Source organism: Hemibagrus wyckioides, linkage group LG10 (assembly GCF_019097595.1).
Source record: "Hemibagrus wyckioides isolate EC202008001 linkage group LG10, SWU_Hwy_1.0, whole genome shotgun sequence".
NCBI lineage: Eukaryota > Metazoa > Chordata > Actinopteri > Siluriformes > Bagridae > Hemibagrus > Hemibagrus wyckioides.
Genome location: NC_080719.1, coordinates 1,985,001 through 2,011,552, shown reverse-complemented (window position 1 = coordinate 2,011,552; position 26,552 = coordinate 1,985,001). Strand labels below are relative to the sequence as shown.

General features: G+C 38.9%; 1 protein-coding gene across 18 annotated transcripts in view; it reads left to right on the top strand.

The window, feature by feature from the left end:
- Positions 1 to 26,552, top strand: part of plekha7b (pleckstrin homology domain containing, family A member 7b) — a 115,196-nt gene that overhangs the window by 18,112 nt on the left and 70,532 nt on the right. The window contains exons 1-2 of one of the 18 annotated variants that reach the window (XM_058401761.1): positions 25,757 to 25,894; positions 26,005 to 26,318. The exons of 12 other annotated variants lie outside the window; for them this stretch is intronic. In XM_058401761.1, coding sequence (XP_058257744.1) covers positions 26,305 to 26,318 — 14 coding nt within the window. In that variant the 5' untranslated portion in view covers positions 25,757 to 25,894; positions 26,005 to 26,304. Of the gene's footprint in view, positions 1 to 1,911; positions 2,484 to 6,336; positions 6,835 to 19,044; positions 19,186 to 25,659; positions 25,686 to 25,756; positions 26,319 to 26,552 lie in introns of those variants that run through there. 5 more of the 18 variants (XM_058401765.1, XM_058401759.1, XM_058401764.1 and 2 more) reach the window with 5 other exon arrangements.

Here is a 26,552-nt window from a genome sequence, read left to right as displayed (position 1 = left end):
CCACCAGCACCATTTGGCTCTTGATCAAACTCGCTCAAATCCTTACGCTTGTCCATTTTTCCTGCTTCTAACACATCAACTTTGAGGACAAAATGTTCACTTGCTGCTTCACCTCTCAGTGGTCATAATGTTTTGGCTGATTAGTGTAGCTGCTATAACATAAGTGAGAACAGGAACTGAGCTGCATGGGATGTCACTATAAATGGATTAAAAGTATGAAAGTGCAATAAGGAACCGAGCGAAGCGTCTCAGATACGTCTGTAGACACTCTAGTGGTCAGGCTTGTATTTTTGAGTCTTGTGTGATCCTGGACTGGTTTTATTTTCTTCCTTACAGCTTTTTTATTGATGGGATAAACACAGCAGGCTTTGATTCAATCAGAATAAATAGTGTGTGTGTGTGTGTGTGTGTGTGTGGGAAAGCAGCAGCAGCAGCCTCAGAGACCTTTTCGAAGCAGTTGTTTATAAGGTCATTTATGTTAGTGTTGTGTTACTGAAAAGGGCGGCGTTTCACTCCGGTGCAGATCGTAAAGTCTGAGTGGTGACGTCTGAAGACACGCGCTGAACTTCGGCCCTGCGATGATTCGTATACGAGCGGAACGCAGGAAATATGTGCAGCACGGCACAATAAAGTGCATAGTATAGGAGTGACTGCTGGATCCTGCTGGAAAAGTGCCAATGATCCGTGCAATTTATGTCCTTAATTGTGCACAGCTTTAGCTCTTCCAGTACACACACACACACACACACACTCTATAGCAGGGCTGATCAGACGACTAACAGCCCGGAGTGATGGTCAGGGCAGGTTTTAAACCTGGTGTGAAATATCTACACTGAGAGGACAAAGTGCTTTCTGTCTGCTCGAATCATCCGCCTTCCTGACCGCTCCAATGGTCAGACGCTTCTTCCTGCTCTTCCTCCAGGAGCCACAAGGGAATGCTGTCGAGTCTTTTTCCCATTTCAGCCTCGTTTCAATCTGGATTTATTTCACCTGCTTTATATCCGGATTTTTTGTGAGGTCCACATTCCTGGAATTTGACATCATTTATATATCACAACACACCGGATGTGTTTTATTGGCTTCCTCGGACACACAGGACGCTGACGGACTTCAGATTGAAATAATACGAATTGTTTATTTAGTCTAGCTGCAGTTACAGAAACTAGCAAGATGATTTATTTAGTGATGTTCTGGAAAAAGAAACTGAAACAATTTACATATATATACATATAAAAATATAGATTTTGATTTTTACTGAAAATTATAATTATTTTTTATGTACATTTATGTATAAAATATGAATATTTATTTTAAGGTAAAAAATATAAAGCTTATTTATTTATTTATTTATTTATTTATTTATTTACATAAAACAACATGTTTCACAAGCTTGAAATCCAGGGGAAAAAAAACATAATTAAAGAAAAAACTAAAATAAAAGTACGTACAAAATGTGACAAAATGTTATGTACAAATTGCATCAGCTGCTTCCTGTCAGTTTGCACTTAAATATTTTGTTTTTTTAATTTTTTTTTTTAATTTACAGAAATTAAAAGTTTCTGTAGTATCTCTAGCTTAAAAAAGTAAATTATTATTATTATTATTATTATTATTATTATTAATACTTTATTAATTTTAAATAATTTTTATTTTATTTATTTATAATATTTTTTAAATTTATAATTATTATATTATTGTCATCTTAGCTCTATTTATTAAATTATTTGGTTTTAAAAGCAAATTTTACAAGTAGCAAAAAAAGTAAGTGAAGTGATATATTATAATATTTTATTTAATGTGAAGTATTGTATATAATTCAAATAATTAAAATACATAAGAAATTCAGAAAGTTTTATCAGATCCTGATCACGGGGTTGAAGCTCTCGTGGGCTCGGTCGTCTTCCCAGATCCCAGATCTTTCACACTTCCACACACAGGAAGGTTCCGGTTGCATGTGTAAAGCAAGATCATCAGTTCCTTCTCATCAGGACTGGACGATCCTTCAGCAGGTGTAACCTGAGCCGTGGATAGAGACATTCCTGAAAGACTCCCCCCCCCCCTGTCCAGTCCTCTGTCTCTTCCTTGTCTGTTTCCTCGAGTGTTCCGCAGGGAGGTGGAGAAGGTGCTGACGGGGTGAAAGCAGACAGACCGAGGAGACCGAGGAGCTAGAGGCAGCAGCACTGAGTCTGGCACTCGACACCTGCAGGGAAAAATAACAAAGAGAGCTGCATACTTTCCAAGAATACATGAGAACCTGCAGTAGGTAAAGGTCACGGCTGGACGCTGGATATTTCTGGTTCATGAGGGTCAGGGGTCGGAATTCACCTTCGTTCCTTTGCAGACAAAACTGCCATGGCATTGTGGAGTGTTTTGGATGGTGGATGCGGTGGAGGAGGAGCAGGACGTTAGTAGAGAAGATTCAGAGTAACTTTACTTCTTCTAAAGTAGGAGCTTGGAGCTTGCAGCTTGGGTTTGAAGGACAGGTAAGAGGTTAAAAAGTTCTTTTGAAGGTTAACGCTTTTGGAAATCTTTCACGTCTTCCACACTAAAGGGTGCTTTGTATTTGTTATATTTAAAAAAAAAGACCGTGTAGATGTGTTCAGGAAGATGTTCTGACAGATTTATTGATTCGAGGACAAGTAGGAGAAGGACACTGAGTCAGCTGACTGTCTTTTCATTGAAGGATGATTAATTAGTGAGGTGCTAAGTGACTTTTCTTCAAAGTGTTGATTTGATGAGTAACAGGGAATGGGAAAAGCTCTTTTTCTTTTCATTCATGCGATATGGGATTTCCCGTCTGGGTTCGAATCACACGTCCACGCTGTAGAACCTTTAAACACCTTCCAATGTTTTCTGTTCTATTTTGTGAAACCTTAGCATCATGTAGCAGCCTTAAGAGCCTTAACTATTATCGTTGTATCACGGTTAATAATTAGAGCTCGACTAATAATAATATTAATAAGTTCAAAAGTGTTCTCGAATCTGATTGGTCAGAAGGTTGTTGATTCATTTTCTAGAACGTCCCTCTTCCAGGATTTTATGATTTTATGATCCCAGAATGAATGAAACTCCATGATGTTCAGAAGACTTTGCAGTTACTATTTTATCCCTAATGAGAAGCCTGAGGTGACGGTGGAGAGGAACATTTCAGTGAGATGATCTGAGGAAGAAACGTTTAAAAGGAACCTGGCTCAGAAGGGAACCTCTTCCTCATTTGGGTGACACTAGACAATATATAATAATGTTATTCCTCAGATTTGTTGGTGTGACATCATCACAACACGTGTTAAGCGCATTCAGAGATTCCCTCTTCCATACTGTATGTGTCTCAGTGGGAGGAGTCTAGAAGAAAAATCCTGTGATGGTGATTTCTGCAATTTGAGTAGTTTTCACCCATACAAAAAAATCAAAGCAAAATCAAGCTACAAGAAAACTCCTGAAGGAACTGAATAACAGCAGTGCAGTGACCGATCGCAGGTTCAGGCACGTTAAAGTGCTCGTTCTGATATGTTATCAATTCTATAGCAACGGCTCGTTCGACAGGGACATGTACGTTTAACGTTTAATTTACATTCAAGAGAAATAAGAGATGCTGCTGAGGGATTGTTTATAGCTGCAAGTGAGAACAGGAACGGGTCTAATATTCTGCGACATTAAATGTAACTAGAAATGGTTAAAAAAAGGGTGATTTTTTAATAAACAAATAAAAAATGGCCGATTGCTGTGGTGTAAGAGGAATAAAACACTCTCTCTAGGAAAACTATCCAGCTTTACAGTGGTAACAGTAACTGTGATTATTTACCTCTAAGAGCAAGTGTTTTATTCCTCTTACCACACAGCATTTATTTATTTATTAAAAAAGTACACTTTTTTAACCATTTAGAGTTACATTTAATGTCGCAGAACATCAGACTCGTTTCTTGAGCATCAGACTAACAGTAATTGATTTATTTTTCCTCTAACTTTATGACGTAAGTGAGTTATTCTTTGACTTTTCGAGGCAGTGAAACATTCAGGAAGAAGAGCTTTTACACTCCCATGACGTTAAAACCTGACCGCTGGTTCAGGAGCTATGACCACACCGTCCCTGTCACATGATTCATTCACCTTCTTCCCCGCTTCTTTCAGAGCACTAAACTACCGGCACAAATCACTCCTGGCAATGACAAATGAGTCTTTTATTTCCCAGCACACATCCAGTTAAAACAACAACCACAACAAGTGTCTCTGTCTCACATGGCAATGCAACTGACAACTGGTTTATCGTCTGTAGTTGTCGTGAGGCAACGCCCGGAGGAGATACACGACTAACGAAAGATGAGAAAGAACACGCGGTGACAGGATAATCAGGATACAGTTATTTATGAGAAGCTGGAGCCAAGCGTTTCCATAAATATCCGACAGACATGACGGCAAATGTGCTATTGATTGAGTTGTTATAATATCTTAATGTGTGTGTGTGTGTGTGTGTGTGTGTGAGAGAGAGAGAGAGAGAGAGAGAGAAGGCCAGGATGTATTAAATTAAGCCAGAACGGAAATATTAAAAAGATGTTTCAGTCACGTGACATCACTTTGCTCTGAACGTCCTCTAATAGATAGAATAAATCGAACCGCGCTTTTACGCTAACTCTGTAATAAAGAACGAAAATCGATCTCATCAGCCAATCAGGTTGTGCTGGAGCGTGCAGGACCGTCTTGCTTTTACGGTCTTTCTAATGACGGAAAAGCAAATTTGTGCACGCTTACAAGAGAGAGAGAGAAAGAGAGAGAGAGAGAGAGAGAGAGAGAGAGGGTGAGCGCTGACATTTCTCTCAGACGCCATCGACCATTTATCATTTATCGCCTTGGAGATACTGAAATGTTTAGATCAGGTATAACACTATGAGCAGTGAGAGGTGAAGGGAATAAGACTGAGTATCTCCTCATCATGGCACCTGTTAGTGGGTGGGATATATTAGGCAGCAAGTGAACATTTTGTCCTCAAAGTTGATGTTAGAAGCAGGAAAAAGGGACAAGTGTAAGGATTTGATTTTGACTAAAAGGGCCAAATTGTGATGGGTAGACCACTGGATCAGAGCATGTCCAAAACTGTGGTTGTTCCCGGTCTGCAGTAGTCAGTATCTATGGTCCAAAAGTGGTCCAAGGAAGGAACAGTGGTGAATCGGTGACAGGGTCATGGACGGCCGAGGCTCACTGATGCACGTGGGGAGAGAAGGCTGGACCGTGTGATCCGATCCAACAGACGAGCTACTGTTGCTCAAGCTGCTGAAGAAGTTAATGCTGGTTCTGATAGAAAGGGGTCAGAATACACAGTGCAGGACGGGTCAGGGCTGTTTTGGCAGCAAAAGGGGGACCGACACGATATTAGGCGGGTTGTCATAATGTTATACAATAAATACAGAGCGCTTTTGGTCTTAATTAATTAATTAATTAATTAACTAAAATATATTTCTCTATCCATATCAGAATTCAGACTTTCCAAGCTGGCAACAAACGACTGGCTATAGGGGCTGTGATGTAGCTGAGAGCAGGAAGTTGTCTCATGGAGGCTCCATAACACTGGATGTAACCCTAAATGAATAAATATTAATTGGATAATTGGTGCTCGGAGGAACAGAACCATCTCAGCAACTTTGATGACATCTTTAAGCTCCGCCCACTTCACATTCACTTCAGTTATATAACGCTGAAATCGTGGCTCCTGCTGTACATGTTAATGTCTCTTTAATTATAATAAATTTCATTATTATTTATTTATTTATTATTATTATTTTTCTAATTTATTTTTCTAATTTATTTTCTTTATACACAGTAGAAACATCACTAAGAACCTGAATTTGAAATTAATATTAATATTTATTTATATATTAATATTTTAATATTATTATTATTATTATTATTATTATTATTAATAATAATAATAATAATAATATTTAAATATTAAATAAATATTCCTGGTTTATAATATTTATTACCACTTAAAATATTGATAATTATTAGTTACTAATAAGTTTTGTATTTTTAAATGATAAATAAAAAGAAAAATAATTAGAAAAAAGTTTTCTTTCTGTGAAATTTCTCGTCTTTTAAGAATGTTGTGATACCGAAAAGAAAAAACAGCTAAATCAAGGATGCAAATATATGTACATTTAATTATACGATGCCTCATTTGCATAAATATGACAGCAATAGAAAAGATGTAGAAAAGATGAATTTTTTAAAATATTTTTTGAGTTTTTATTATATTTTTAGTCAAATTAAAAGCCGCTGCTCTCGAGCTGTATGATGTAACCGTGTTATGATTTTATTACTTAATTGAATTGCTCGCATATCCTTCACGGTCTTTCTCTTCCTTCGTCGCTCGTCTTTTCCTTGGCGTCGTCGCTCCTCTCTGTCTCTCAGTAAAATAAGCAGCGGCTCGAGGATCCCATAGCGACCAGAGCGAGTCCACCGGAGCTGAGCCTCTTACGTCATCCAGCCAGTGACGAAGGCGAGCTCCAGAAGCTGCAGGGAGCTGAGGCAAAGCTCAGCTTCTCCCTCGTGTGTGTGTGTGTTAGATAGAGAGAGAGATCGCTTGTTAGATGTGTGTTCATATTTGTATATGTATGCCGCCTCGTCTTCCTCTTCCTGTTTCTCTTCCTCCCTGCGGCTGAGTGTGTGTGTGTGTGTGTGTGAGTGTGTGTGAGTTTTTAAATGAAACTCGGAGTGTCTGGCGTGCAGCAGCAGCAGCAGCTCAGCTCAGTCTGCACTCCTGCAGCAAGACATGTGGAACCAGCAGGGTTACTCGGAGTATGCTCTGTACCCGGGACAGCCCTTCTGCAATGTGACGTACAGGTGTGTACATTCTACTCACCGTGTGTGTGTGTGTGTGTAGTGAGTGATGTATTAGAAGTGGTAACTGCAGACATGCTTTAAAGACTAATCACATGGTTGATTATAAACTTAAAATGCTTCGTTATTACTGTGAAGAAGTTTTGTAACGATGCGGCTGTTGTTTTCACGTGTTTTTCTCACGTGACGTGAGCTCGGTCTAATTGTTTATACGTTTCAGATGAAGGGTTAAGGATTGGATATGATGCAAAACATTACAACATTTTTTTGTGATAGACGTTAGGTCAGCTGATCTGTGAGGGTGGACCGGATTATTCTGCTCCTTTTGGGTATTGAAATTGTTTAACGTATGTGTTAGACACTGTGTGTGTGTGTGTGATTGGCGTGATGAATTGTTATATTCCAAAAGTGTTTTATTCCTCTTGCACCTCAGCAATTTGCAAACCGCTGTTGTTTTATTTAGCAAAGAACAGAACGTTGTACTTTTTATGTTTAGAGCTGCGTTTAATCGTTATTCCTCTTAGCGCTTACGTTATAGCAGCTGTAAACAGATGTTCCTTCACCCAAAAAGTGTGAACTCTGTACGGAAGAAGTCGGAAAAGTTCACTTTACAAAGCGCTGACACTGGACACTACTTCCCTAAAGGATCAGTGGATTGTTTGCTATTTAATATTTAAACAAAACACAAACAATACAGTCACAAAAAACGTAGAAACCTGAACAGAACTTAAGTCAGTCACGTGACTTGCGAGTGAGAGATGCAGTGGCTGATGGGTAACGTGGTCACGTGGCGTATTTGGCATAACCATGACAGCAAGTCCCTGCAAATGAGCTAAGTAGTCTTTATTTGTCACGCTTCGCATATACTGTCCCTGGGGGTTGGGGTCAGAGCGCAGGGTCAGCCATGAGGCAGCACCCCTTAAGCAAAGTGGGTTGGGGGCCTTGCTCAAGGGCCATAATTTCGAATTTCAAATCATGCTGTTTTAAACAAAATATCTTGACAGTAGTGGTCACCGTTCTCTATGCACTGATTCAACCGATTTCTGACGTTTCCCTCTACATGTTCTAACATGTCCACCGGAATTCGGGCTATTTCCTATAACATTCTTCAGCTGAAGCAGGTTTGTGGGGTGATGTTTAAAAACCTTGAGGTAACCCCATAAAAAAAATCACAGGGCATTAGATCGGGCGAGCGCGCCGCCCACGGGATGTCACCTCGAATCCAGATGAGCCGTCCGGGGAACATAGAGGGAAACGTCAGAAATCGGTTGCATCAGTGCATAGAGAACGGTGACCGCCACCTTCAGGATATTTTGTTTAAAACCGCATGATTTGAAATTTGGAATTATGTTCTTTCATTATCAAAAAATAAATTTGGTTTATCAGCCACAATTTTTCTTTCATTCGCCTTCAAAAAAGGGAAGTTTTTGCGCCCCACCCTGTATAAAGCTGCGGTTTGCAGCTGCATGACTGCCTGAGATGCTGTTCTAGAAAATTCATCAACGCTATCTCTTCTGACCAATCAGGATCCAGAACTCTATAATACTAGACTAGTTACAAAAGCAGGAGTCTGGATCCTAGAACCTGAATCTCTTTCTTTTGGATTCTTTGTTCTCAAGATATCGCAAACTGTTAAAAACACAAAACCAGATGCAGCGAAAACCTGCACTTTCTTCTTCTTTGAGCAGATTTTAATTAGCTTTTACATCACTTCCTGTTCAGTGAGCTGCACTGAGGCGCTGTGTGTGAACCGAACTGACCGTTTTCCCCTCCGGTGACTCCGACTGTCACCTTTCCATAACCGGCAACTCAAGCAGAAAAACCTCCACAGGTGACTCCACATCCCGGGGCTGTTGTTTTTCTTTCCAGCGCAGGTTGAAATGAAGAATAGTCTCAGAGGGAGCAGCAGATGCTACATACCTCGAATACCGTCATGAAATGACAGGAGCTTCCTCGAAAGGTTCCTGTAGAAAAAAATAAATTCCAGGAAATGGAATGTCTGTGTCCTGTCTTTTACTGAGGACGAACAATATACAGGACAGTTTCTGTTCTTTTCCTGTGCACAAAGAAACATGACGGTTATTCTACAGAACAAAAGATGCCTCAGAATTCCCGTGATTTAGTCTGGACCATGTCCACTTAGCTGAAGAAGGTCGGAATCTGACTCATAGGTAATGGATTTATTTTGCCAAAAGTCTTTTATATCTCTGTTTCTGTGTGCTGTCGTGATCATCAGGAAGATTCATTTCACTGGAGAAACATTTCACTGCTTTGAAGTATATCTGTGTTTATCATATACGGACTAATGTAAGCTAATAGCTGATTTAGACGAGGATTTTTAAAGACGCAGATGTTGGTTTGAGGCGTTCATCTGACTTGAGGAGGAAAATGAGGAGGAAACGCTTTACTGACTCTAAGACTGTTTATACGCAGCCTAATAATAACCTCTGAGCACAGCTGGAATAGAAATGCCTTCATGTAGTGAACTTTATTTGGTTCAAAGTGAAATTTAAAGCAAAATGTTTATTTCCTCAGACACACTGTGTGTTTATGTAGGCCGCTGCCTCGCTCCTGAGTCTGCTCGGAGAAATCAGGACTGTCTGAAAGCTCGGGGTCACTTGGCTGTCCTGGGTCGACTCTTTAAATTGGCTCTTTGATGCAGACCTTTGAGTCGGATCTTTCAAATCGTTTCTTTGAGTCAGCTCAGAGTCAGGATTTTGATGAAGCTCGTTGAGTCAGCGGACTGAGTCAGCTCTTTTAAGTCAGTTCTTTGAGTCAGCCCTGAATCAGGTTTTTGAGACAGCTCGTTGAGTCATTCCCTTGAGTCAGCTCACTGTGTCAGCTCTTTTAAGTCAGTTCTTTGAGTCAGCTCAGAGTCTGGTTTTCGATGCAGCTCCTTGAGTCAGCTCACTGAGTAAGTTCTTTGAGTCGACTCTTTTAAGTAAGTTCTTTGAAGCAGCCCTGAGTCAGATTTTTGAAACAGCTCATTGAGTCAGTCCCTTGAGTCAAATTGGCTCTTTTTAAGTCAGTACTTTGAGTCAGCTCTGAGACAGGTTTTTGGTACTGTTCGTTTAATTAGCCCTCGAGTCAACTTAGTGAGTCAGCTCTTTAAATTAAGTTTTTGAGTTAGCTCTGAGTCTAGGTTTTGAGACAGTTCATTGAGTCAGCCCCCTTAGTCGCCTCTATTCTATCAGGTTCTTTGAGTTAGATTTGAGTCAGGATTTTGAGACCGCTTGTTGTGTCAGCAGATTGAGTCAGTTTGTTTAAGTCAGCTATGAGTCTGGTTTTTGAGACGGCTCATTGAGTCGGTTCTTTGAGTCAGTTCACTGAGTCAGCTCTTTTAAGTCAGTTTTTGAGTTAGATGTTTTGAGTGTGTATGTGTGTGTGTGTGTGAGTGTGTGTGTGTGTGTGTGTGAGTGTGTGTGAGTGTGTGTGTGAGTGTGTGTGTGTGTGTGTGTGAGTGTGTGTGTGTGTGTGTGTTATTTTAGTAGAACAGCGTTCCGGCTGGAGTTCTGCCTGTAACATGAAGCACAGGTTAATATAAAGGCGCTTGTTATAATAGGGTATGGTTTCCATAGTAACAGCTCACAGAGGCGTGTACACATTATCTTAATAAAACTATTAATACACAGATTTTAATGACATGTTGTTGTTGTTGTTGTTTAACAAAGAGAAATGTAGAAGTGCTGATATGGAGAAGTTTACGTAGCATCTATGGACATGTCATTTATTAACAAATTAAACTTTTGGTAAATCGCTGTGGTATAAGTGGAATAAAACTAAAAAATGTTTATTATTAAATGTTTTATAAATTGAGAAATGTTGCTTCATTGGAATGTATGCTGTAACATTAATTTAATTTAATTTAATTTAATTTAATTTAATTTAATTTAATTTAATTTAATTTAATTTAATTTAATTTAATTTAATTTAATTTTTTAATAACTCGAACCTGGAAGCAGCCCATTGTGTTATTGTGATACACTTGTCGTGTAAATATGATAGAAATGTCTTTAATTATTATAGTTTGATGTCGCTTCATGTTGCCCGCCCTAGATATGACAAAAAATGCTCTGAAGATTTTAAATAAATAAATAAATAAATAAATAAATCCAGTTATTACGTTATGGAGAAAGTTTTGTGGACGCAGTTAGAGGTAGTCTTAATGTCAGTGGTTGTTGCTTTAATATATACTTGATTGTTTGTATTTTTGGAAACAGAAGCACCAAAATGTTTTAGAAGATATAGTGTAGAGGTACGTGATTATGTAGTGATGCAGCTGAGGCAGAGGAAGCGTCGTAGCCTGATGTCTGACACGGCTGATGTATCTACAGCTCGAGTGTGTTTTCGATGTCAGACGGCTTGGCTTGGTATGATAAAACATCCCATGATTCACTCTCAGTACAGCGAGTCGTGTCCTCGCAGTGCAGCAGCAGACCTGACGATGAATGTGACCTGCTAGCTAATGAAGCGTCAGCAGTTAGCACCTTCAACCCCCGGTGTGTTCAGACCTGAGATTCTCGAGCAGATTAAAATGAAAGATGCAGAGGAAAAGAGAGCGCTGATACACACACCTCTCTGGATCTGAGTACAACCCAGAGAGCTGAATCAGTGTGTGGAGAGAGGAGGAGAGACGAGGAGAGACAAGGAGAGACGAGGAGAGAGGAGGAGCAATGAGAGCAGGAGAAAGGAGGAGAGATGAGGAGAGACTAGTTGGAGAATGGAGGAGAGGCGAGGAGAGAGTAGGAGAAATGAGAGGAGGAGAGACGTGATGGAGAGAGGAGGAGAGGCAAGGAGAGAGTAGGAGAAATGAGAGGAGGAGAGACAAGGAGAGAGGAGGAGAAACAAGAGAAGGAGAGACGAGAAGGAAAGAGGAGAATAGACTAGGATAGAGGATGAGAGACAAGGAGAGAGGAAGAGAGAGGAGGAGAGATGAAAAGGAGGAGAGATGAGGAGAGATAAGGAGAGATGAGGAGGGATGAGTAGAGATGAGAAGGAGAGACAAGATGAGGAGAGAGAAGGAGAGATAAGGAGAGATGAGAAGGAGAGATGAGGAGAGACAAGGAAAGACAAGATGAGGAGAGATGAGGAGACACAAGAAGAGACAAGGAGAGATGAGGAGAGAGGAGGAGAGAGGAGGTGAAGGGTGGAGAGATGAGGAGAGAGGAGGAGAGATGAGGAGAGACAAGACTGTGTGTTTCTGTGTTTCTGAATTGATAAAATCCCCCGTATTTCTGTATTCAGAGTTCCTTGGAGGCGAAATGTGAGAAGAGGAAAACAAACACTGACAGAATGGATCTGTGTGCCTCAGATATAAAATCCATCTCAGCATCTATTCATTAGCCCAGGATGTTTACTATACCATCTAAACTCTTCATATAGATCTGTGCCTGTATTTTATTGTCATGCATCTCTGCTGGGATTAATCGCTAATCTATAAGCAGCTTGCAAAAACAACCTGCAGTAATGCAGCAAAACAAGCTGCAGTAAAGCTGCAGTGTGGAAGACTGCAGTAAAAGTTCAATATTATGGAGGCAGTGTTAGTGACTGCTGCAGTTAGTGTGATGCTGCTGTCGATACGTGCTGCACTCGCTTTAGTTTCTCTGCAGTCGCTATACGCCATTAAACAGGACACTGACTACAGGCATTCTGCCCGCTGCACTTATTACTGTACGGTCTGCAGAAAAACTGCCTTAAATGCATCTTTCTGTAGCTGTTGTTTATAAATGCTATACGGAAATTGAGATGAATGGTTGTGCTGGAGGGTGAAGATAAAAATTAGTATTTATTTTCTAACACTTTCTTCTCTGTGGAATTAATTGCGTCTTCTACACGATACCATTGCAATTCTTAAGCCAACGATCCGATATTTGATGATACGAGTGAATCTGCTCTAATACAGTAATACAGTATAATATGTTACAATACAATATGATACGGTACACTATGAATTATTATACGTTATAATCCGTTACAATACAGTGTGGTCTGTTACACTGTGATATGTTACGGTATATGTTACAGTTCTGTAGGATACGATACGTTATGTTACGATACTATACGTTAGAATCCGTTACAATACAGTACGCTGTTACATTACCCTACAATATGATACAATATGTTATTCTGTGGTATGATACTTTATAATACAATCTGTAACCATACAGTGTGTTATGTTACATTACCATATGTTCCAATACACTATAATACACTATGTTACATTGTGATATGTTATGTTATGGCAGGATAACATTACAGTCTGTTATAATACACTATGTTACATCATGATAGGGTATGTTACAATTCTGAAGGAAACGTTAAGTTATGATACGATATGTTACAATCTGTTACTGTACAGTGTGTTATGTTACATCACCATATCTTACAATATCTTACAATACATTTTGATAAGGTATGATATGATACATTATGATACAACCTGTTATAATACAGTGCATTATGTTACAATACGTCACAATATGTCATGATATACGTCAGGTTATACAATATGAAATGATATGATATGATATGTATAGAATACGTTACAGTCTGTTATAATACAGTACGTTATGCTATAATACAATAGATTATGATACGTTAAAATCTGTTACGATAAGATACAATATGTTATGAAATGTCGTGTTACAAAACGATATATTATGATACATCATGTCACAATGATGTATCATATGTTACAGTACGATACAATATATTACAATATGATATGGTATGATACGTTAAAATCTGTTACGATATGATACAATACGTTATGATACTGTACGTCATGTTACAATATGATATGATTCGGTATGTTATGGTAGGACGCGTTTCAGTCTGTTGTAATACAGTACATTATGATATGATACAATACGATATATTACAATATGATATGTTATAATGCAACATGCTACAATTTGATACGATTTGTTATGGCGTCATATGTTACTTTGCGTTAAATTACAATACAAAAATATGTCATATGATATGATACAATTGTATTTGTATCATACGTAAAATTTCGCTTTGTATATTACAATTTTGATTTTTATTTGTAATGTTTCATCTCGTTCCTACGTTACAATATGATGATACGGAGTTGCCACGTGTTGACACGCTGTGACGGTCATGACACTTTATTAACAGAGTTTATACGCTGCACTTCCACTTCCACTGGATGTGATTCTGAACTAAAGATTTTTTTAGAACTCTTTGGATTACACTTGGATGATTTATTGCTCAGTGATAAAAATACATTTTCTACATCTCCTAGAAAATGATATTCGTTTTTTTTCTGTGTTGCTTGCACACTGCATCGTCATCATAAATCCGACATGATTCACTGCTTGTACTGACGAGACACATTTGCATTTAAAAGCTCTTTGTTGTTTCTGCTGCTGTCAAGTACATTTCTATAATACAGGATTTAAAATGAACGTTATGGAGCATGACTGATAAAACAGGAGGAGAACAAAGGCCTGATGTTAAAATTAAATATAGGATTCAGGTGTAGCGTCTGATGTCTTTATACAGATGTGTCTGTGACACATCTGCAGTCAGTGTGCTGGAGGATTACGCTTAGGACAGTGAGGGGAAATAAACATGAATGTTTTACTGTAAGCTACTGAAACTGAGCGATTGTTGTTTGGCTGCATGTTTAATGATGATCTGAACTCAGAGATTCCCGTGTTCTTCTTATTTTCTGCAGACATTTTAAAGGGCAAGCTCCGCCTTCTTTATATATCAAATATCAATTATTAGGGGCTATGTTACTGTATATAGTCTTTCTGTCCTTTATGTAGTCTTTCTGTCCTTTACAGTGAGGGAAAAATGATTTGATCCCCTGCTGATTTTGTACGTTTGCCCACTGACAAAGAAATGATCAGTTTGTAATTTTAATGGTAGATTTATCTGAACAGTGAGAGACAGAATAACAACAAAAAAATCCAGAAAAATGCATTTCAGAAAAGTTCTACATTGATTTGCATTTTAATGAGTGAAATAAGTATTTGACCCCCTATCAATCAGAAAGATTTCTGGCTCCCAGGTGTCTTTTATACAGGTAAGGAGCTGAGATTACAGTAGGAGCACTCTCGGGGAGTGCTCTTAATCTCAGCTCCTTAACTGTATGAAAGACACCTGTCCACAGAAGGAAGCAATCAATCAGATTCCAAACTCTCCATCATGGCCCAGACCAAAGAGCTGTCCATGTCAGGGACAAGATTGTAGACCTACACAAGACTGGAATGAGCTACAAGACCATCACCAAGCATTTGTTGTGGCCAAATGAGACCAAAATCCAGCTCTTTGGCATCAACTCAACTCGCCGCGTTTGGAGGAGGAGGAATGAAGCCTCTGATCCCAAGTACACCATCCCCAGGTGACAGGACAACCGCACCGCATCAAAGGGACGATGTACCATTAAATCTTGGATGAGAACCTCCTTCCCTCAGCCAGGGCATTGAAAATGGGTCGTGGATGGATATTCCAGCCTGACAATGACCCAAAACACACGGCCAAGGCAACAAAGGAGTGGTTCAGAAAGAAGCACATTAAGGTCCTGTAGTGGCCTAGCCAGTCTCCAGACCGTAATCCCATAGAAAATCTGTGGAGGGAGCTGAAGGGTCAGCCACAAAACCTTAATGACTTGGAGAGGATCTGTAAAGAGGAGTGGGCCCAAATTCCTTGAGATGTGAGATGTGTGCAAACCTGGTGGCCAACTACAAGAAATGTCTGACGTCTGTGATTGCCAACAAGGGTTTGCCACCAAGTACTAAGTCATGTTTTGCAAAGGGGTCAAATACTTATTTCACTCAATAAAATGCAAATCAATGTAGAACTTTTCTGAAATGTGTTTTTCTGGATTTTTTTGTTGTTATTCTGTCTCTCACTGTTCAGATAAATCTACCATTAAAATTACAGACTGATCATTTCTTTGTCAGTGGGCAAACGTACAAAATCAGCAGGGGATCAAATCATTTTTTACCTCACTGTATGTAGTCTCTCTGTCCTTTATAAAGTCTCTCTGCTCTTTATGTATTCCTCTTGCCCTTTATGTAGTCTTTCTGTCCTTTATGTAGTCTTTCTGTCCTTTATAGTCTCAATACTCTTTATGTATTCCTCCTGCCCTTTATGTAGTCTCTCTGTCCTTTATAATGTCTCAATGCTCTTTATGTATTCCTCCTGCCCTTTATATAGTCTCTCTGTCCTTTATAAAGTCTCTATGTTCTTTATGTATTCCTAATATCCTTTATGTAGTTTTTCTGCCTTTTATGTAACCCATTTTTTCTTTATGTAGTCTCTCTCTTCTTTATGTATTCCTCCTGTCCTTTATATAGTCTCATTGTCCTTTATGTAGTCTCTCTGTGCTTTATGTAGTCTCTCTTTCCTTTATGTTGTCTCTCTGTCCCTTATATAGTCTCTCTGTCCTTTATGTAGTCCCTTTGTCCTTTATAAAGTCTCCTTGTTCTTTATGTAGTCTCTCTGTCCTTTATATAGTCTCTGTGTACTTTATTTAGTCCCTCTGTCCGCCATGTAGTCTCTCTGTTCTTTATGTATTCAGCTTGTTCTTTATAAAGTCTCTCTGTTCTTTACGTATTCCTCCTGTCCTTTATGTAGTCTCCTTGTCTTTTATGTAGTCTCTCTGTCCTTCATGTAGTCTCTCTTTCCTTTATGTAGTCTTTCTGTCCTTTATATAGTCTCATTGTCCTTTATGTAGTTTCTCTGTCCTTTATGTAGTCTCCTTGTCCTTTATGTAGTCTTTCTGTCCTTTATATAGTCTCATTGTCCTTTATGTAGTCTCCTTGTCCTTTATGTAGTCTCCTTGTCCTTTATGTAGTCTTTCTGTCCTTTATATAGTCTCATTGTCCTTTATGTAGTTTCTCTGTCCTTTATGTAGTCTCCTTGTCCTTTATGTAGTCTTTCTGTCCTTTATATAGTCTCATTGTCCTTTATGTAGTCTCCTTGTCCTTTATGTAGTCTCTCTGTCCTTCATGTAGTCTCTCTTTCCTTTATGTAGTCTTTCTGTCCTTTATATAGTCTCATTGTCCTTTATGTAGTTTCTCTGTCCTTTATGTAGTCTCCTTGTCCTTTATGTAGTCTTTCTGTCCTTTATATAGTCTCATTGTCCTTTATGTAGTCTCCTTGTCCTTTATGTAGTCTCTCTGCCCTTTATGTAACCCCTTTGTCCTTTATGTAGTCCCTCTGTGACCTTTATGTAGTCTCTCTGCCCTTTATGTAACCCCTCTATGTAGTCCCTCTGTCCCTTTATTTTGTCCCCTTGTGTCTCCTGTAAGCTGGGTCTCAGAGTCTTCTTTTTGTGAATGCTGTATTAAGGCCACTGAAATGTCATCATCATTACCAGACTCTTCCTCCCTCTGACTGTAAAGTGCTTCACTGCAGTGAGGAGTATTGTGTTGTGACACGTCAGGCATCAATGATTAATGACTATAAATGATTAATGCAGTGTTTTGCTGAATGTAGACCACCTGGCACATAATGAACCAATTTCTATCCGCAGTTTTTGGGAACAGCACTGGAGATCATTTCGAATTTTTTCGTACACAATGCAAAGCGAAACCCACCGCAGTATTAATCAGGTGCTTGATGTTCTGCTGTAGTTAGAGTTCCAGGCTGGCATTTATACACTGACCTGCTTGTAGCTTTTTATTCACTTATGAACACAGACCCAGTTTTGGACCTTATTATTTCACAAGACCTCTAAAATAGTTACCTACATTCAGCCGAAGAGTTTATGGACTGGATTTATGGTGCTTTTATTTCTTCAAATAGTTGTCTAGAAGCAAATAATAAAGTGAGTAAGCCATCACTGCAGTTTATAGTGGAGCATTATTGCTAATGCCTGACTTATGAGGAAAAGAACCTTTGGAGGAACTCAGCAGTTCTGTAACTATACTGACTATAAGGATTTCTGCAATATGAAGTCGAAATGATGTGTTTTACTGCAAATAACATGTCTCTAGATCCCTGAATAAACCGAATGTGGTATTTTAGACTCCAAATAGCTCACCGGTTCTCGGCGTTCCCACCAAAAAATCCGTACATGCTGTAAAATCCTGAGAGACGATCAGCTTGCACCTTCCAGCCTCAGCATTCAGACAGAAAAGCGTACAAAAGATATCAGATGCGGTGTGCATTAGAGAAAAAGTCCAAGCGTCAGCAGACGAATGAGGAATGTCTGAACTCATTTGTGGCATCTAAACCTTCAGTGTGTTCCTGAAAAAGTTCCTCAGAGATCCTTTACTGTAGGTTCTGCTCATCTGCTGTGGTCACCTGCTGAGAACCTTTGAAAAGTTCATTCATAATTTAATCCATTACATTAAATCATAATATTGTGGTTACCGAAAACTGTCACTGTTTTGAGTCTGAACTCATCTGAGGCACCTAAAGTTTCCTGAAACGTTCCTCAGTTCCTAAAAGGGTTCCTGTGTCTGCTAGATTGTATTTAAACCTTCGAAAATAGCACTCGATCCAGCACAATGTGGTATTTGTTTTATTGCATGCAGCATCACTTAATGAGGCCATGAGAAACTTCAGCGAGATCCTTTACTGTAGGTTCTGCTCATCTGCTGAGGTAACAGAGAACCTTCAAAAAAATTCAGTCTTCATTTAATCTATGATATTATATATATCATATATCATATCATAATATTGCGGTCGCAGCAAAGTGTCAGACGATGGCACTGTTCCTGACTCGAGCAGTGAAGTTCAAGGTCAGAATCAAGCGTGACTCAGACATGCCTCTGTTTTGGGAAAACTCCGCCCCTTTTTGTGATTTACTCTGATGTGATTTCTGAATAGAGCTGGAGTTTGTAGTCCTGAATTGAAAATATTCTGCTATTAAATGAGGATGAGGATGGATGTGTGACCTGGGTGGAATGTCTCTGCTTTCCTCTTTCTCTGTGTGTGTGTGTGTGTGTGTGTGAGTGTGTGTGTGTATGATCCAGAGCTTCTTTGAAGTTTTTGTGGCTGGAGGTTCAGTCAGTGATTCTGCCCAACATTAAATGCACTAAACCTTGAGAGAGAGAGAGAGCCACAAACCGCAGCTGAGGTCAGGACAAAAACATCAAAGAGCCTGATTTTTTTCTTTCTCCTTTTATTTTTTCGTCTCTCCTCCTGTCATTGTCCTTGTATTCAGACACACAAAGAGGAATACACACAGAGCCATGAGATACGACTCGTCACTCACTACTTCATAAATTCCTTGCAAACAGGAAACAGGAAATTCTCCTTTTGAACCTGAACCGGTGTTCATGTTTTAAAAAATAAATCTTTATTTCCACTCTTGGAAAAAGGGAGTTTGTAGCTTGAGGTTGAGAATCAGCTGAAAACTTAAAGGTGAGCGCTCTCACATCTTATTTTTCTTGAGGCAGGGGGATCAGCGAGGTCGGTGCTTTTATTCAGAGTTTATTTGCGTACATGAAACCTTTAATAAAGCAGCCGTGAAGTCGACACAGAAAAAAAAAAACAGAATTAATTTAACAAGATTTAGCAAATTTTTCTCTCGATTATTTTTCTTCTATTTTTTTAAAATTATAATATTTCTATTTTAATACTATAATAATGTATTTAATCATATTTACATTTTAAATGTAATTTTTTAAATGTTTTTTTATTTAATACTCAACATTTATTTTATTTCTGTACTTTTTTTTTTTATTTTTTTTTTTAGGTTTCAATGATGTTCTTCATGGTCTATGGGGAGATTATTTTTCTAGAAATAAAAATGAAAAAAAAAAAATGAAAATGACCAGCCAGTTAACCAAGCTAAAAATCTAGAAATAGATTTATTAATCGTATTATTAATTTATTATTTATTAATCTCACCATAAAATTATAACATGAATTGGGTTTTTTTAATTAAAAAAAAAAATTACAAATACTGCTTAATTATCTGAATAACAGAAGGAAAAAATAATTCAACAAAACATTTCAATTGTTTTTTGGTCATATATGATAGAAAGCTAAACACATTAGGTGCTATTCTCTTTATGCTAGATGCTAGTGAGCTAGCTAGACTAGCAAACGTCATGCTAACCAACCACGCTGTGCTAACAAATTGTCCTAAAATCCATGAGGATATTTTTGTGTCACAGTTAAATATAGTACTTTAGTACTTTTGTATGTTCGACTTAGCAGTTAGCATGTGGAATGTTAGCTAAGCTAGCTGTGTCTGTAGTCCAGCGTAGATTCTGTTGCCGTGGCTTCGTGTTTAAAGAGTAAATAAAGCATTTCATCACTTTTACAGAGTTGATTCTACTACTACTGCCCTGTAATTAGCTTGGTAATTTAATTAGCCTGTTAATGTCTTGTTAGCTGTGATGCACTGTGGCTGTAATGCTAGCATAAAGTGATACAAAGCTGTGCGATAAATTTATACTGAGCGAACATTCACACGCTACTAATTCTCAGTGTAATGAAACTGAAAGGTGTGTGTGTGTTTGAACATTGTGCTGGATTTTGATACTCTTGAGAAGCTCTTGTGTAGCTCAGAGCTTCAGACGGTGTCGGGTTTTATCATCTCTTCACCTCGTCAGTTATAAAGCGTTTAATGTTTTACCAGACGGAGCTGCAGCTGGTTTCTGTTGTATATTTCAGTTTCCAGCAACCAGATTCCTATAGTGACCTGCTAGCATTTCAGTTAAACACACGGTGGATATGAGACTGAGGCTTTGTGTAAATCTGTGACCTTTTATAAGTCATAAACAGATATACAATCGGTCAAGTGCAATGTCTGACAAATCTTTGTATTTAATTCCTCTCAGGATGATCAAAACAATCAATGATGTAGTTTGCTGAGACCTAGGTGGAGTTTTGACCAAAATTCTGAAGATGGCTAACCTCTTTAACAATGATCTTACTTTTCGCACTTTGCTCAGTTGTTTAATTTTTTTTATTTTGACCATTGGTTATTACATGAACTATATTGGCAAAAGTATTGGGGAGTCTGCCTTTACATGCACATGAATGTAATATGGAGTTGTCCCGTCCTTTGCAGCTATAACAGCTTCAACTCTTCTGGGAAGGCTTTCCACAAGGTTTAGGGGTGTGTTTACGGGAATTTTTGACCGTTCCTCTAGAAGCGCATTTGTGAGGTCAGGCACTGATGTTGGATGAGAAGACCTGGCTCGCAGTCTCCACTCTAATTCATCCCAAAGGTGTTCTATGGGGTGGAGGTCAGGACTCTGTGCAGGCCAGTCAAGTTCAACCTAACTCACTCATCCATGTCTTTATGGACCTTGCTTTGGTCACTGGTGTGCAGTCATGTTGGAACAGGAAGGGGTCATCCCCAAACTGTTCCCACAAAGAGCATGAAATTGTCCAAAATGTCTTGGTATGAAGCTGAAGCATTAAGTGTTCCTTTCACTGGAACTAAGGGGCCGAGCCCAACCCCTGAAACACAACACCTGAACTCAATGATTTGGAGCAGTGTCCCAAAACTTTTGGCATTTTGGTAAGGGTTTTTGGACGTACATGTGCCAGACGGGGTCAAATGTCACATCGTCGGACATCCTGAAGAGAGTACTCTTCTTGTCTAATCTTGTTGTGAAGCTCTGCTGGTCTACACGGAGCTGATCTCCTAATTACCGTCCACTCATCACAGCTTGGAAAAAGTAGGCCATGTGTCTTAATTATTTCCGCCAAATTTGCTCAGTCCCTCTTCCAGTGGATGCGGCAGGTTCGCTGTCTTTATCGATCCCCGAAGAGACGACTTATGACACTCGTTTGATTCTGTCCATAAAACAGCAGATCCTTTGATACATGGCTTGAAACGTTCCTTTATGAATATTTATCAGAGGCTAATTTTGCGCCAGTGAAGTACTGGAAGTGCTGATGCGGCCAGTGTGTCCTGGACTCGGGCCTGGAAACTTGGACAAAATGCCGAAAAGTGTTGATCCGAATTCGTCACGTGGTTTTTTTAGTGCTGACGAGTGAAAAAGTGCCACATAAAACTGGGAACTTTGGGCCGAGGGAGATTCGGTCCTCAAACCCTGCCATGATCAAGGAAAATAAATTCGTTAATTATGAATCGGAGGCAGAGATGTGCCTTCTGTCTGACTGCAGAGTCTGAAAAAGAGGTGTTTAATTTCCGTTTCCATCCTACTCTGGAGATTATACTGATTATATGCAGAAATTCTGGATGCTGATTGGTCAGAAGAGAAGGTGTCCAGAACAGCAGCTCTGGCAGTTGCTGCAAATCACAGCTTTATATACATCAATATGCATGTTCTAATATATTATCGTTTCTTTGGCAACACCTCATTCGTGGGGATGGGTACGGCATATGTTAATAATAAATAATTGTTGATCTGGAAGGAGTGTCCAGTGTCAGAGGTAAAGTTGCCAAGATCTTCAGGACATCCTTTGCAGTATATTTATTCATTTATTTATATATTTTAAAGAGAGTCTGGTGAAGGAAGGGATGTTTATAGCTGCTATAAAGCAAATATAACTAAAAATGGATAAAAAGTCTGGGTAATTAATAAAACATTGTAGTAATTGGCATATTGCTGTGGTATAAGATGAATATATCAGTTCAGGATGTGGCGCTAAACGTACCAACATGCTAATCAGTGATTGTTTTCCTCTAACCGAGCAACTTTGAGTGATTTATTATTGATTTCGTTGTTTGTGACTAAAACTAGTAGCCAGGTTTGCTAGTAAAACAGCTAGCTACAATTAGCCTAGGTGTTTCAGTATATTGTGTAAATGCGTAGCCGGTTTTGGCAGCTAGCATGCGCTAAGACTGGTTACAGGGAGTCTTATAGGGAAAGTTTCTGTATTTATTTACATTTTCTCCGAGAACTTTAGAGCAGCCAAGCAACGAAAACTCCACCTAGTCCTGTGTGTGTGTGTGTGTTCTCTATACTTCTCTCCAGGGTCTCCAACTCTTTTCACTGTGCTCTAATTAGCTTTCCGCTGGTGTACTACTTTTCCCCGAGCTGCTTTGTACCCCGCAGGTTCACGGCAGTTCACTGAAATGTGCTGTGTAACGAGCGAGGTTTATCCGACGTACCCTCTCTCCTCCAGCGACGGGGCTCGTTACAGCGAGTCAGACCTTTCCGTCTCGACTCCCAAACAATCACCTATTAATATTTTTTACTTATTATGCTATTATATAACTATAACTGCTGCAGAGTCATGCTAAGATAAATATCCTGCAGGAAGTGTTGAATGAATATTCGCTTCTCTCTCTCAGTCTGAGTGTGTCTCTTGTGTCTTTCATTTATCTTTCATTTAAACACGATTTCTTGTTTGTTTACCCTACAATCTCATCATGCTTCACTATATACTGCTGCATCATACTGCCTCACTCACTCACTCACTCACTCACTCACTCTCTCACTCACACTGACTCGAGTCAAACTGCAGCGACTCTTTTAAGTCAAATCTGATGACGAATATGAAACGAAGAATCAGAATTTCTGGTTGTTTAGATCAATTAAACAACTTAGAACCTCTTCACCTCGTAAGTTAGAAACACCTTTTCTTTGAACCCTCCCATTTTCCAATTGATCAAAAAACATTGGATCAAGTGACTACCAGGCAATAGATTATTTAAACGTCTAATAGCTCTGAATGTCTCCTCTTGGTTGAAATCCTGGGTTTAACCTGTGAAGACTGCATTTGATGTTAATAAGGATCAACCCTCATGAAGACCAGAGAGCAGGGGAAAGACCAGGAGAAAAGCAAGTGTGAGAAAAGAAGGAACATCTATCAGAGCCACTACACAGCAGAACCAATAGAACAATCTGGAATGTTCTGGAAAAGAAAGAAACCACTGGTGTACTGAGCAACAGACACCGAACAGGTCGGCCAAGGAAAACATCGACAGCTGAGGACAGAAACATTGTGAGAGCTGTGCAGATAAACTCAAACCCAATAGTTAGTGACATCACCAACAACGTCCAGACTGGAGGTCTCACAATCCAGATAAGACATTGAGAGAAGATGTAAACCTCACATCAGGAGGAAGAATCAGAAGACCAGACTGGATTTCACAAAGAAGTTTCAGAGAAGATTCACAAACATTCTGGAACCGAGATGAACCTCTATAAAAGTGATGGATCTTCTCATAATCTGTAACATACTGTAAAAAATGCTGGTGGTAGCATCATGACTTGGGTTTCATGTCCACTTTGGGGACATTCTCACTAATCTCACTAATGTTTATTGATGATGCAGATCATGATTATTGCAACAGGAATTGAAAAATCTACAGCAACATTCTGTCTGTAATAATTTTGTAATAATAAAAAAAATTGTAATAATAAATCTAATAATTTACAGAGACAATTGAATCAGGAAGAACTTCATTGTGCAGCAGGACAGAGATCCAAAACACTGCAAAAGGAACAAAGGACATCATCATGGGGAAAAGTGGAAGGTTTTAGACCGGACAAATCAATCAACATACCTCAGCTTAACTGAGTGTTTTAAAGTGTTTTAATCCATCTAGAATCAAATACCAGAAAAATCTGATCTATTGTATCATATCCGTCTTTGCAAATCAAACTCAAATGCCTTCAGTGTTCTGATGTTCCAATACTTTTGGAGGGGAGCGTATTTAAGGAATGCTGATATATATATTTAGTCACTGGGAGCATTGCAGGGTCTTTCTAAAAATAAAAACTCCACCCCTAGGAATGTGAGGCGACTCGGTGTTCGGTGAGTCGACTCCTTAGCGTCTGAGGAAGGTGATTTGGACAGGTCGGGTCTCGGCTCTTTGGAAAGCCGTGCGGATCATTCGGGAAGCAGAAAGGGGTAAAGAGCAAGCCGATGATGTCATGTGGTGCGAGAAAGAGAAAATTACTAATGGGAAGAGAGCAGTCTCTGCTGGTGGACTGACTGATAGAATAAAAAGAGAGAGAAAAAGAGCAAAAATTTTTAGCAGCAGTGTCGAACTATCGATTGTTCATAAACAGACGCTGGGAAAAAGTCCAGGATAAAGTGTGTGATGAAGTTTGGTAGAAACTGAATAGTGCTGATTTTTAAGAAATTTACTGTGAGAATGAGTATGGGCTTGAAAACATTGAATAAATGAATAATAAAAATAAATAAATAAATAAATAATAAATAATAATCACTTTGCCTTGCACCAGCCGCTCAGCAGATTTTAATTTAGACGCTTCAGCAGATATTGAACATGGTTTAAACATTGATTCCAGACACCATGGGATTAAAAATGGAGCTTTAATTAATTTCTTTTTTAATTAAGCAATTATAATATGCAAATTTGTGATATTTTTCTTGTCTTTCTAAATGAAAAGACAGAAGATAAATGATTCACTTCAGACTGGTTCTAGGTGTTAAAATGAAAAAAAAAAAACAAACAAACCCCAAAACAAAAAAGCATAAACACATCATTAATTAACGCATTAATTTAATTTACATTAAATTAATTTTTTTCGCTTTTCTTTTGAATCTTAAATTAATTGTTAAAGTTTTTAACTTTGTTTAAAATATAATTTGGACTCAAATAAATAAAAAAAAAATTTTTACACATGGTTTTTATTTTAATAATTAAATACCAACCTAATTTATAAATTCCCAGCAGTTTTATAAAAGAAAAAAAAAAGAATTAATGATAAGAAATCCCCCACTAAATTATACTCACACCGTTTAGTGAAGCAGTTTCAGAGGTTCATAAGCGTCTGAGCTTGTAGCTAGATATCAGGCTAAATATTTGCTCTGGAGGTGAATAAATAACAGCGTGTCACGTGGTGTTATCTCTGCACGGATGAGGTCATTTACCTTGGGCTGTTTACCAGATAAAACCCGTACAATAACCCAGAGAGCCGGCGTGACACATGTCTGAGACGTAAAGTTCACATCAGGTGGGTTGAGTTTCAAAGCCGAGGTCGCGTTTAGTCACGTTTCACAAGGAGAAGGAAGTTCTTCTGAGACGGAACTCAGCATGACAGTGTCAGATATCTGGCCAGCTTTGAGTTCACAGAAAAACGTTGCTTCATTGAAACCTGAAAAACGTGCAGGAGGAAACTCGAGGTGGTAAAAATAGACCAGGTCTTTTAGGAGCTTGAGTGCGGTAAGGTGGAAAGTTTGCAAAGTGAACTGATACGGTGTGTGTATGTGTGTGTGTGTGTGTCGGGGTGGTGTGAGTCAGTCCGAGTGAAACACAGTGTTTTTTGCGAACAGTACTTCCTCTCCCACTCAAGTTCCTGCCTCCCGATTGACCTCGTCCCTCGTCACGGCTGCACTGAGCAGGTTTGTGGAGGAGGATCTGAGAAGCTTTGCTGCAGAGCTACTACTACTACTCCAGCTGCGACAAGCTAGATATCAGATCTCCTTATTTATACCATTCGGATACTTCTTTCACGAAGGTCGAGATTTGATCCGCAAACATCTCAGACGATCAGCGACACCTTCAGAATGAGACCAGGAGGAAGTAGATAATCGGCTTGTCCTCACTCAGGTGAGACCAGGGCAGGAAAACAGATGAGAAAGAAGAGGTTGGAGAAGAACCTTTTAAATCTTTTATGAGTTTTATACACTCTTTAAACTTTGCTTAAACGTTCAGAAATTCTTTACTCGAGTAAACCTTTATTGCTCTGCTATACTACAGTTCCAGATCCTTCACCAGCAGAAAGATCATGTGTTTTCAAGAGAAAAAATTAACAGAGTGTCAGAGATGTCATTATTTGCATATTTATGGGTGATTATTTAAATATTAAAAATGTCTTGCA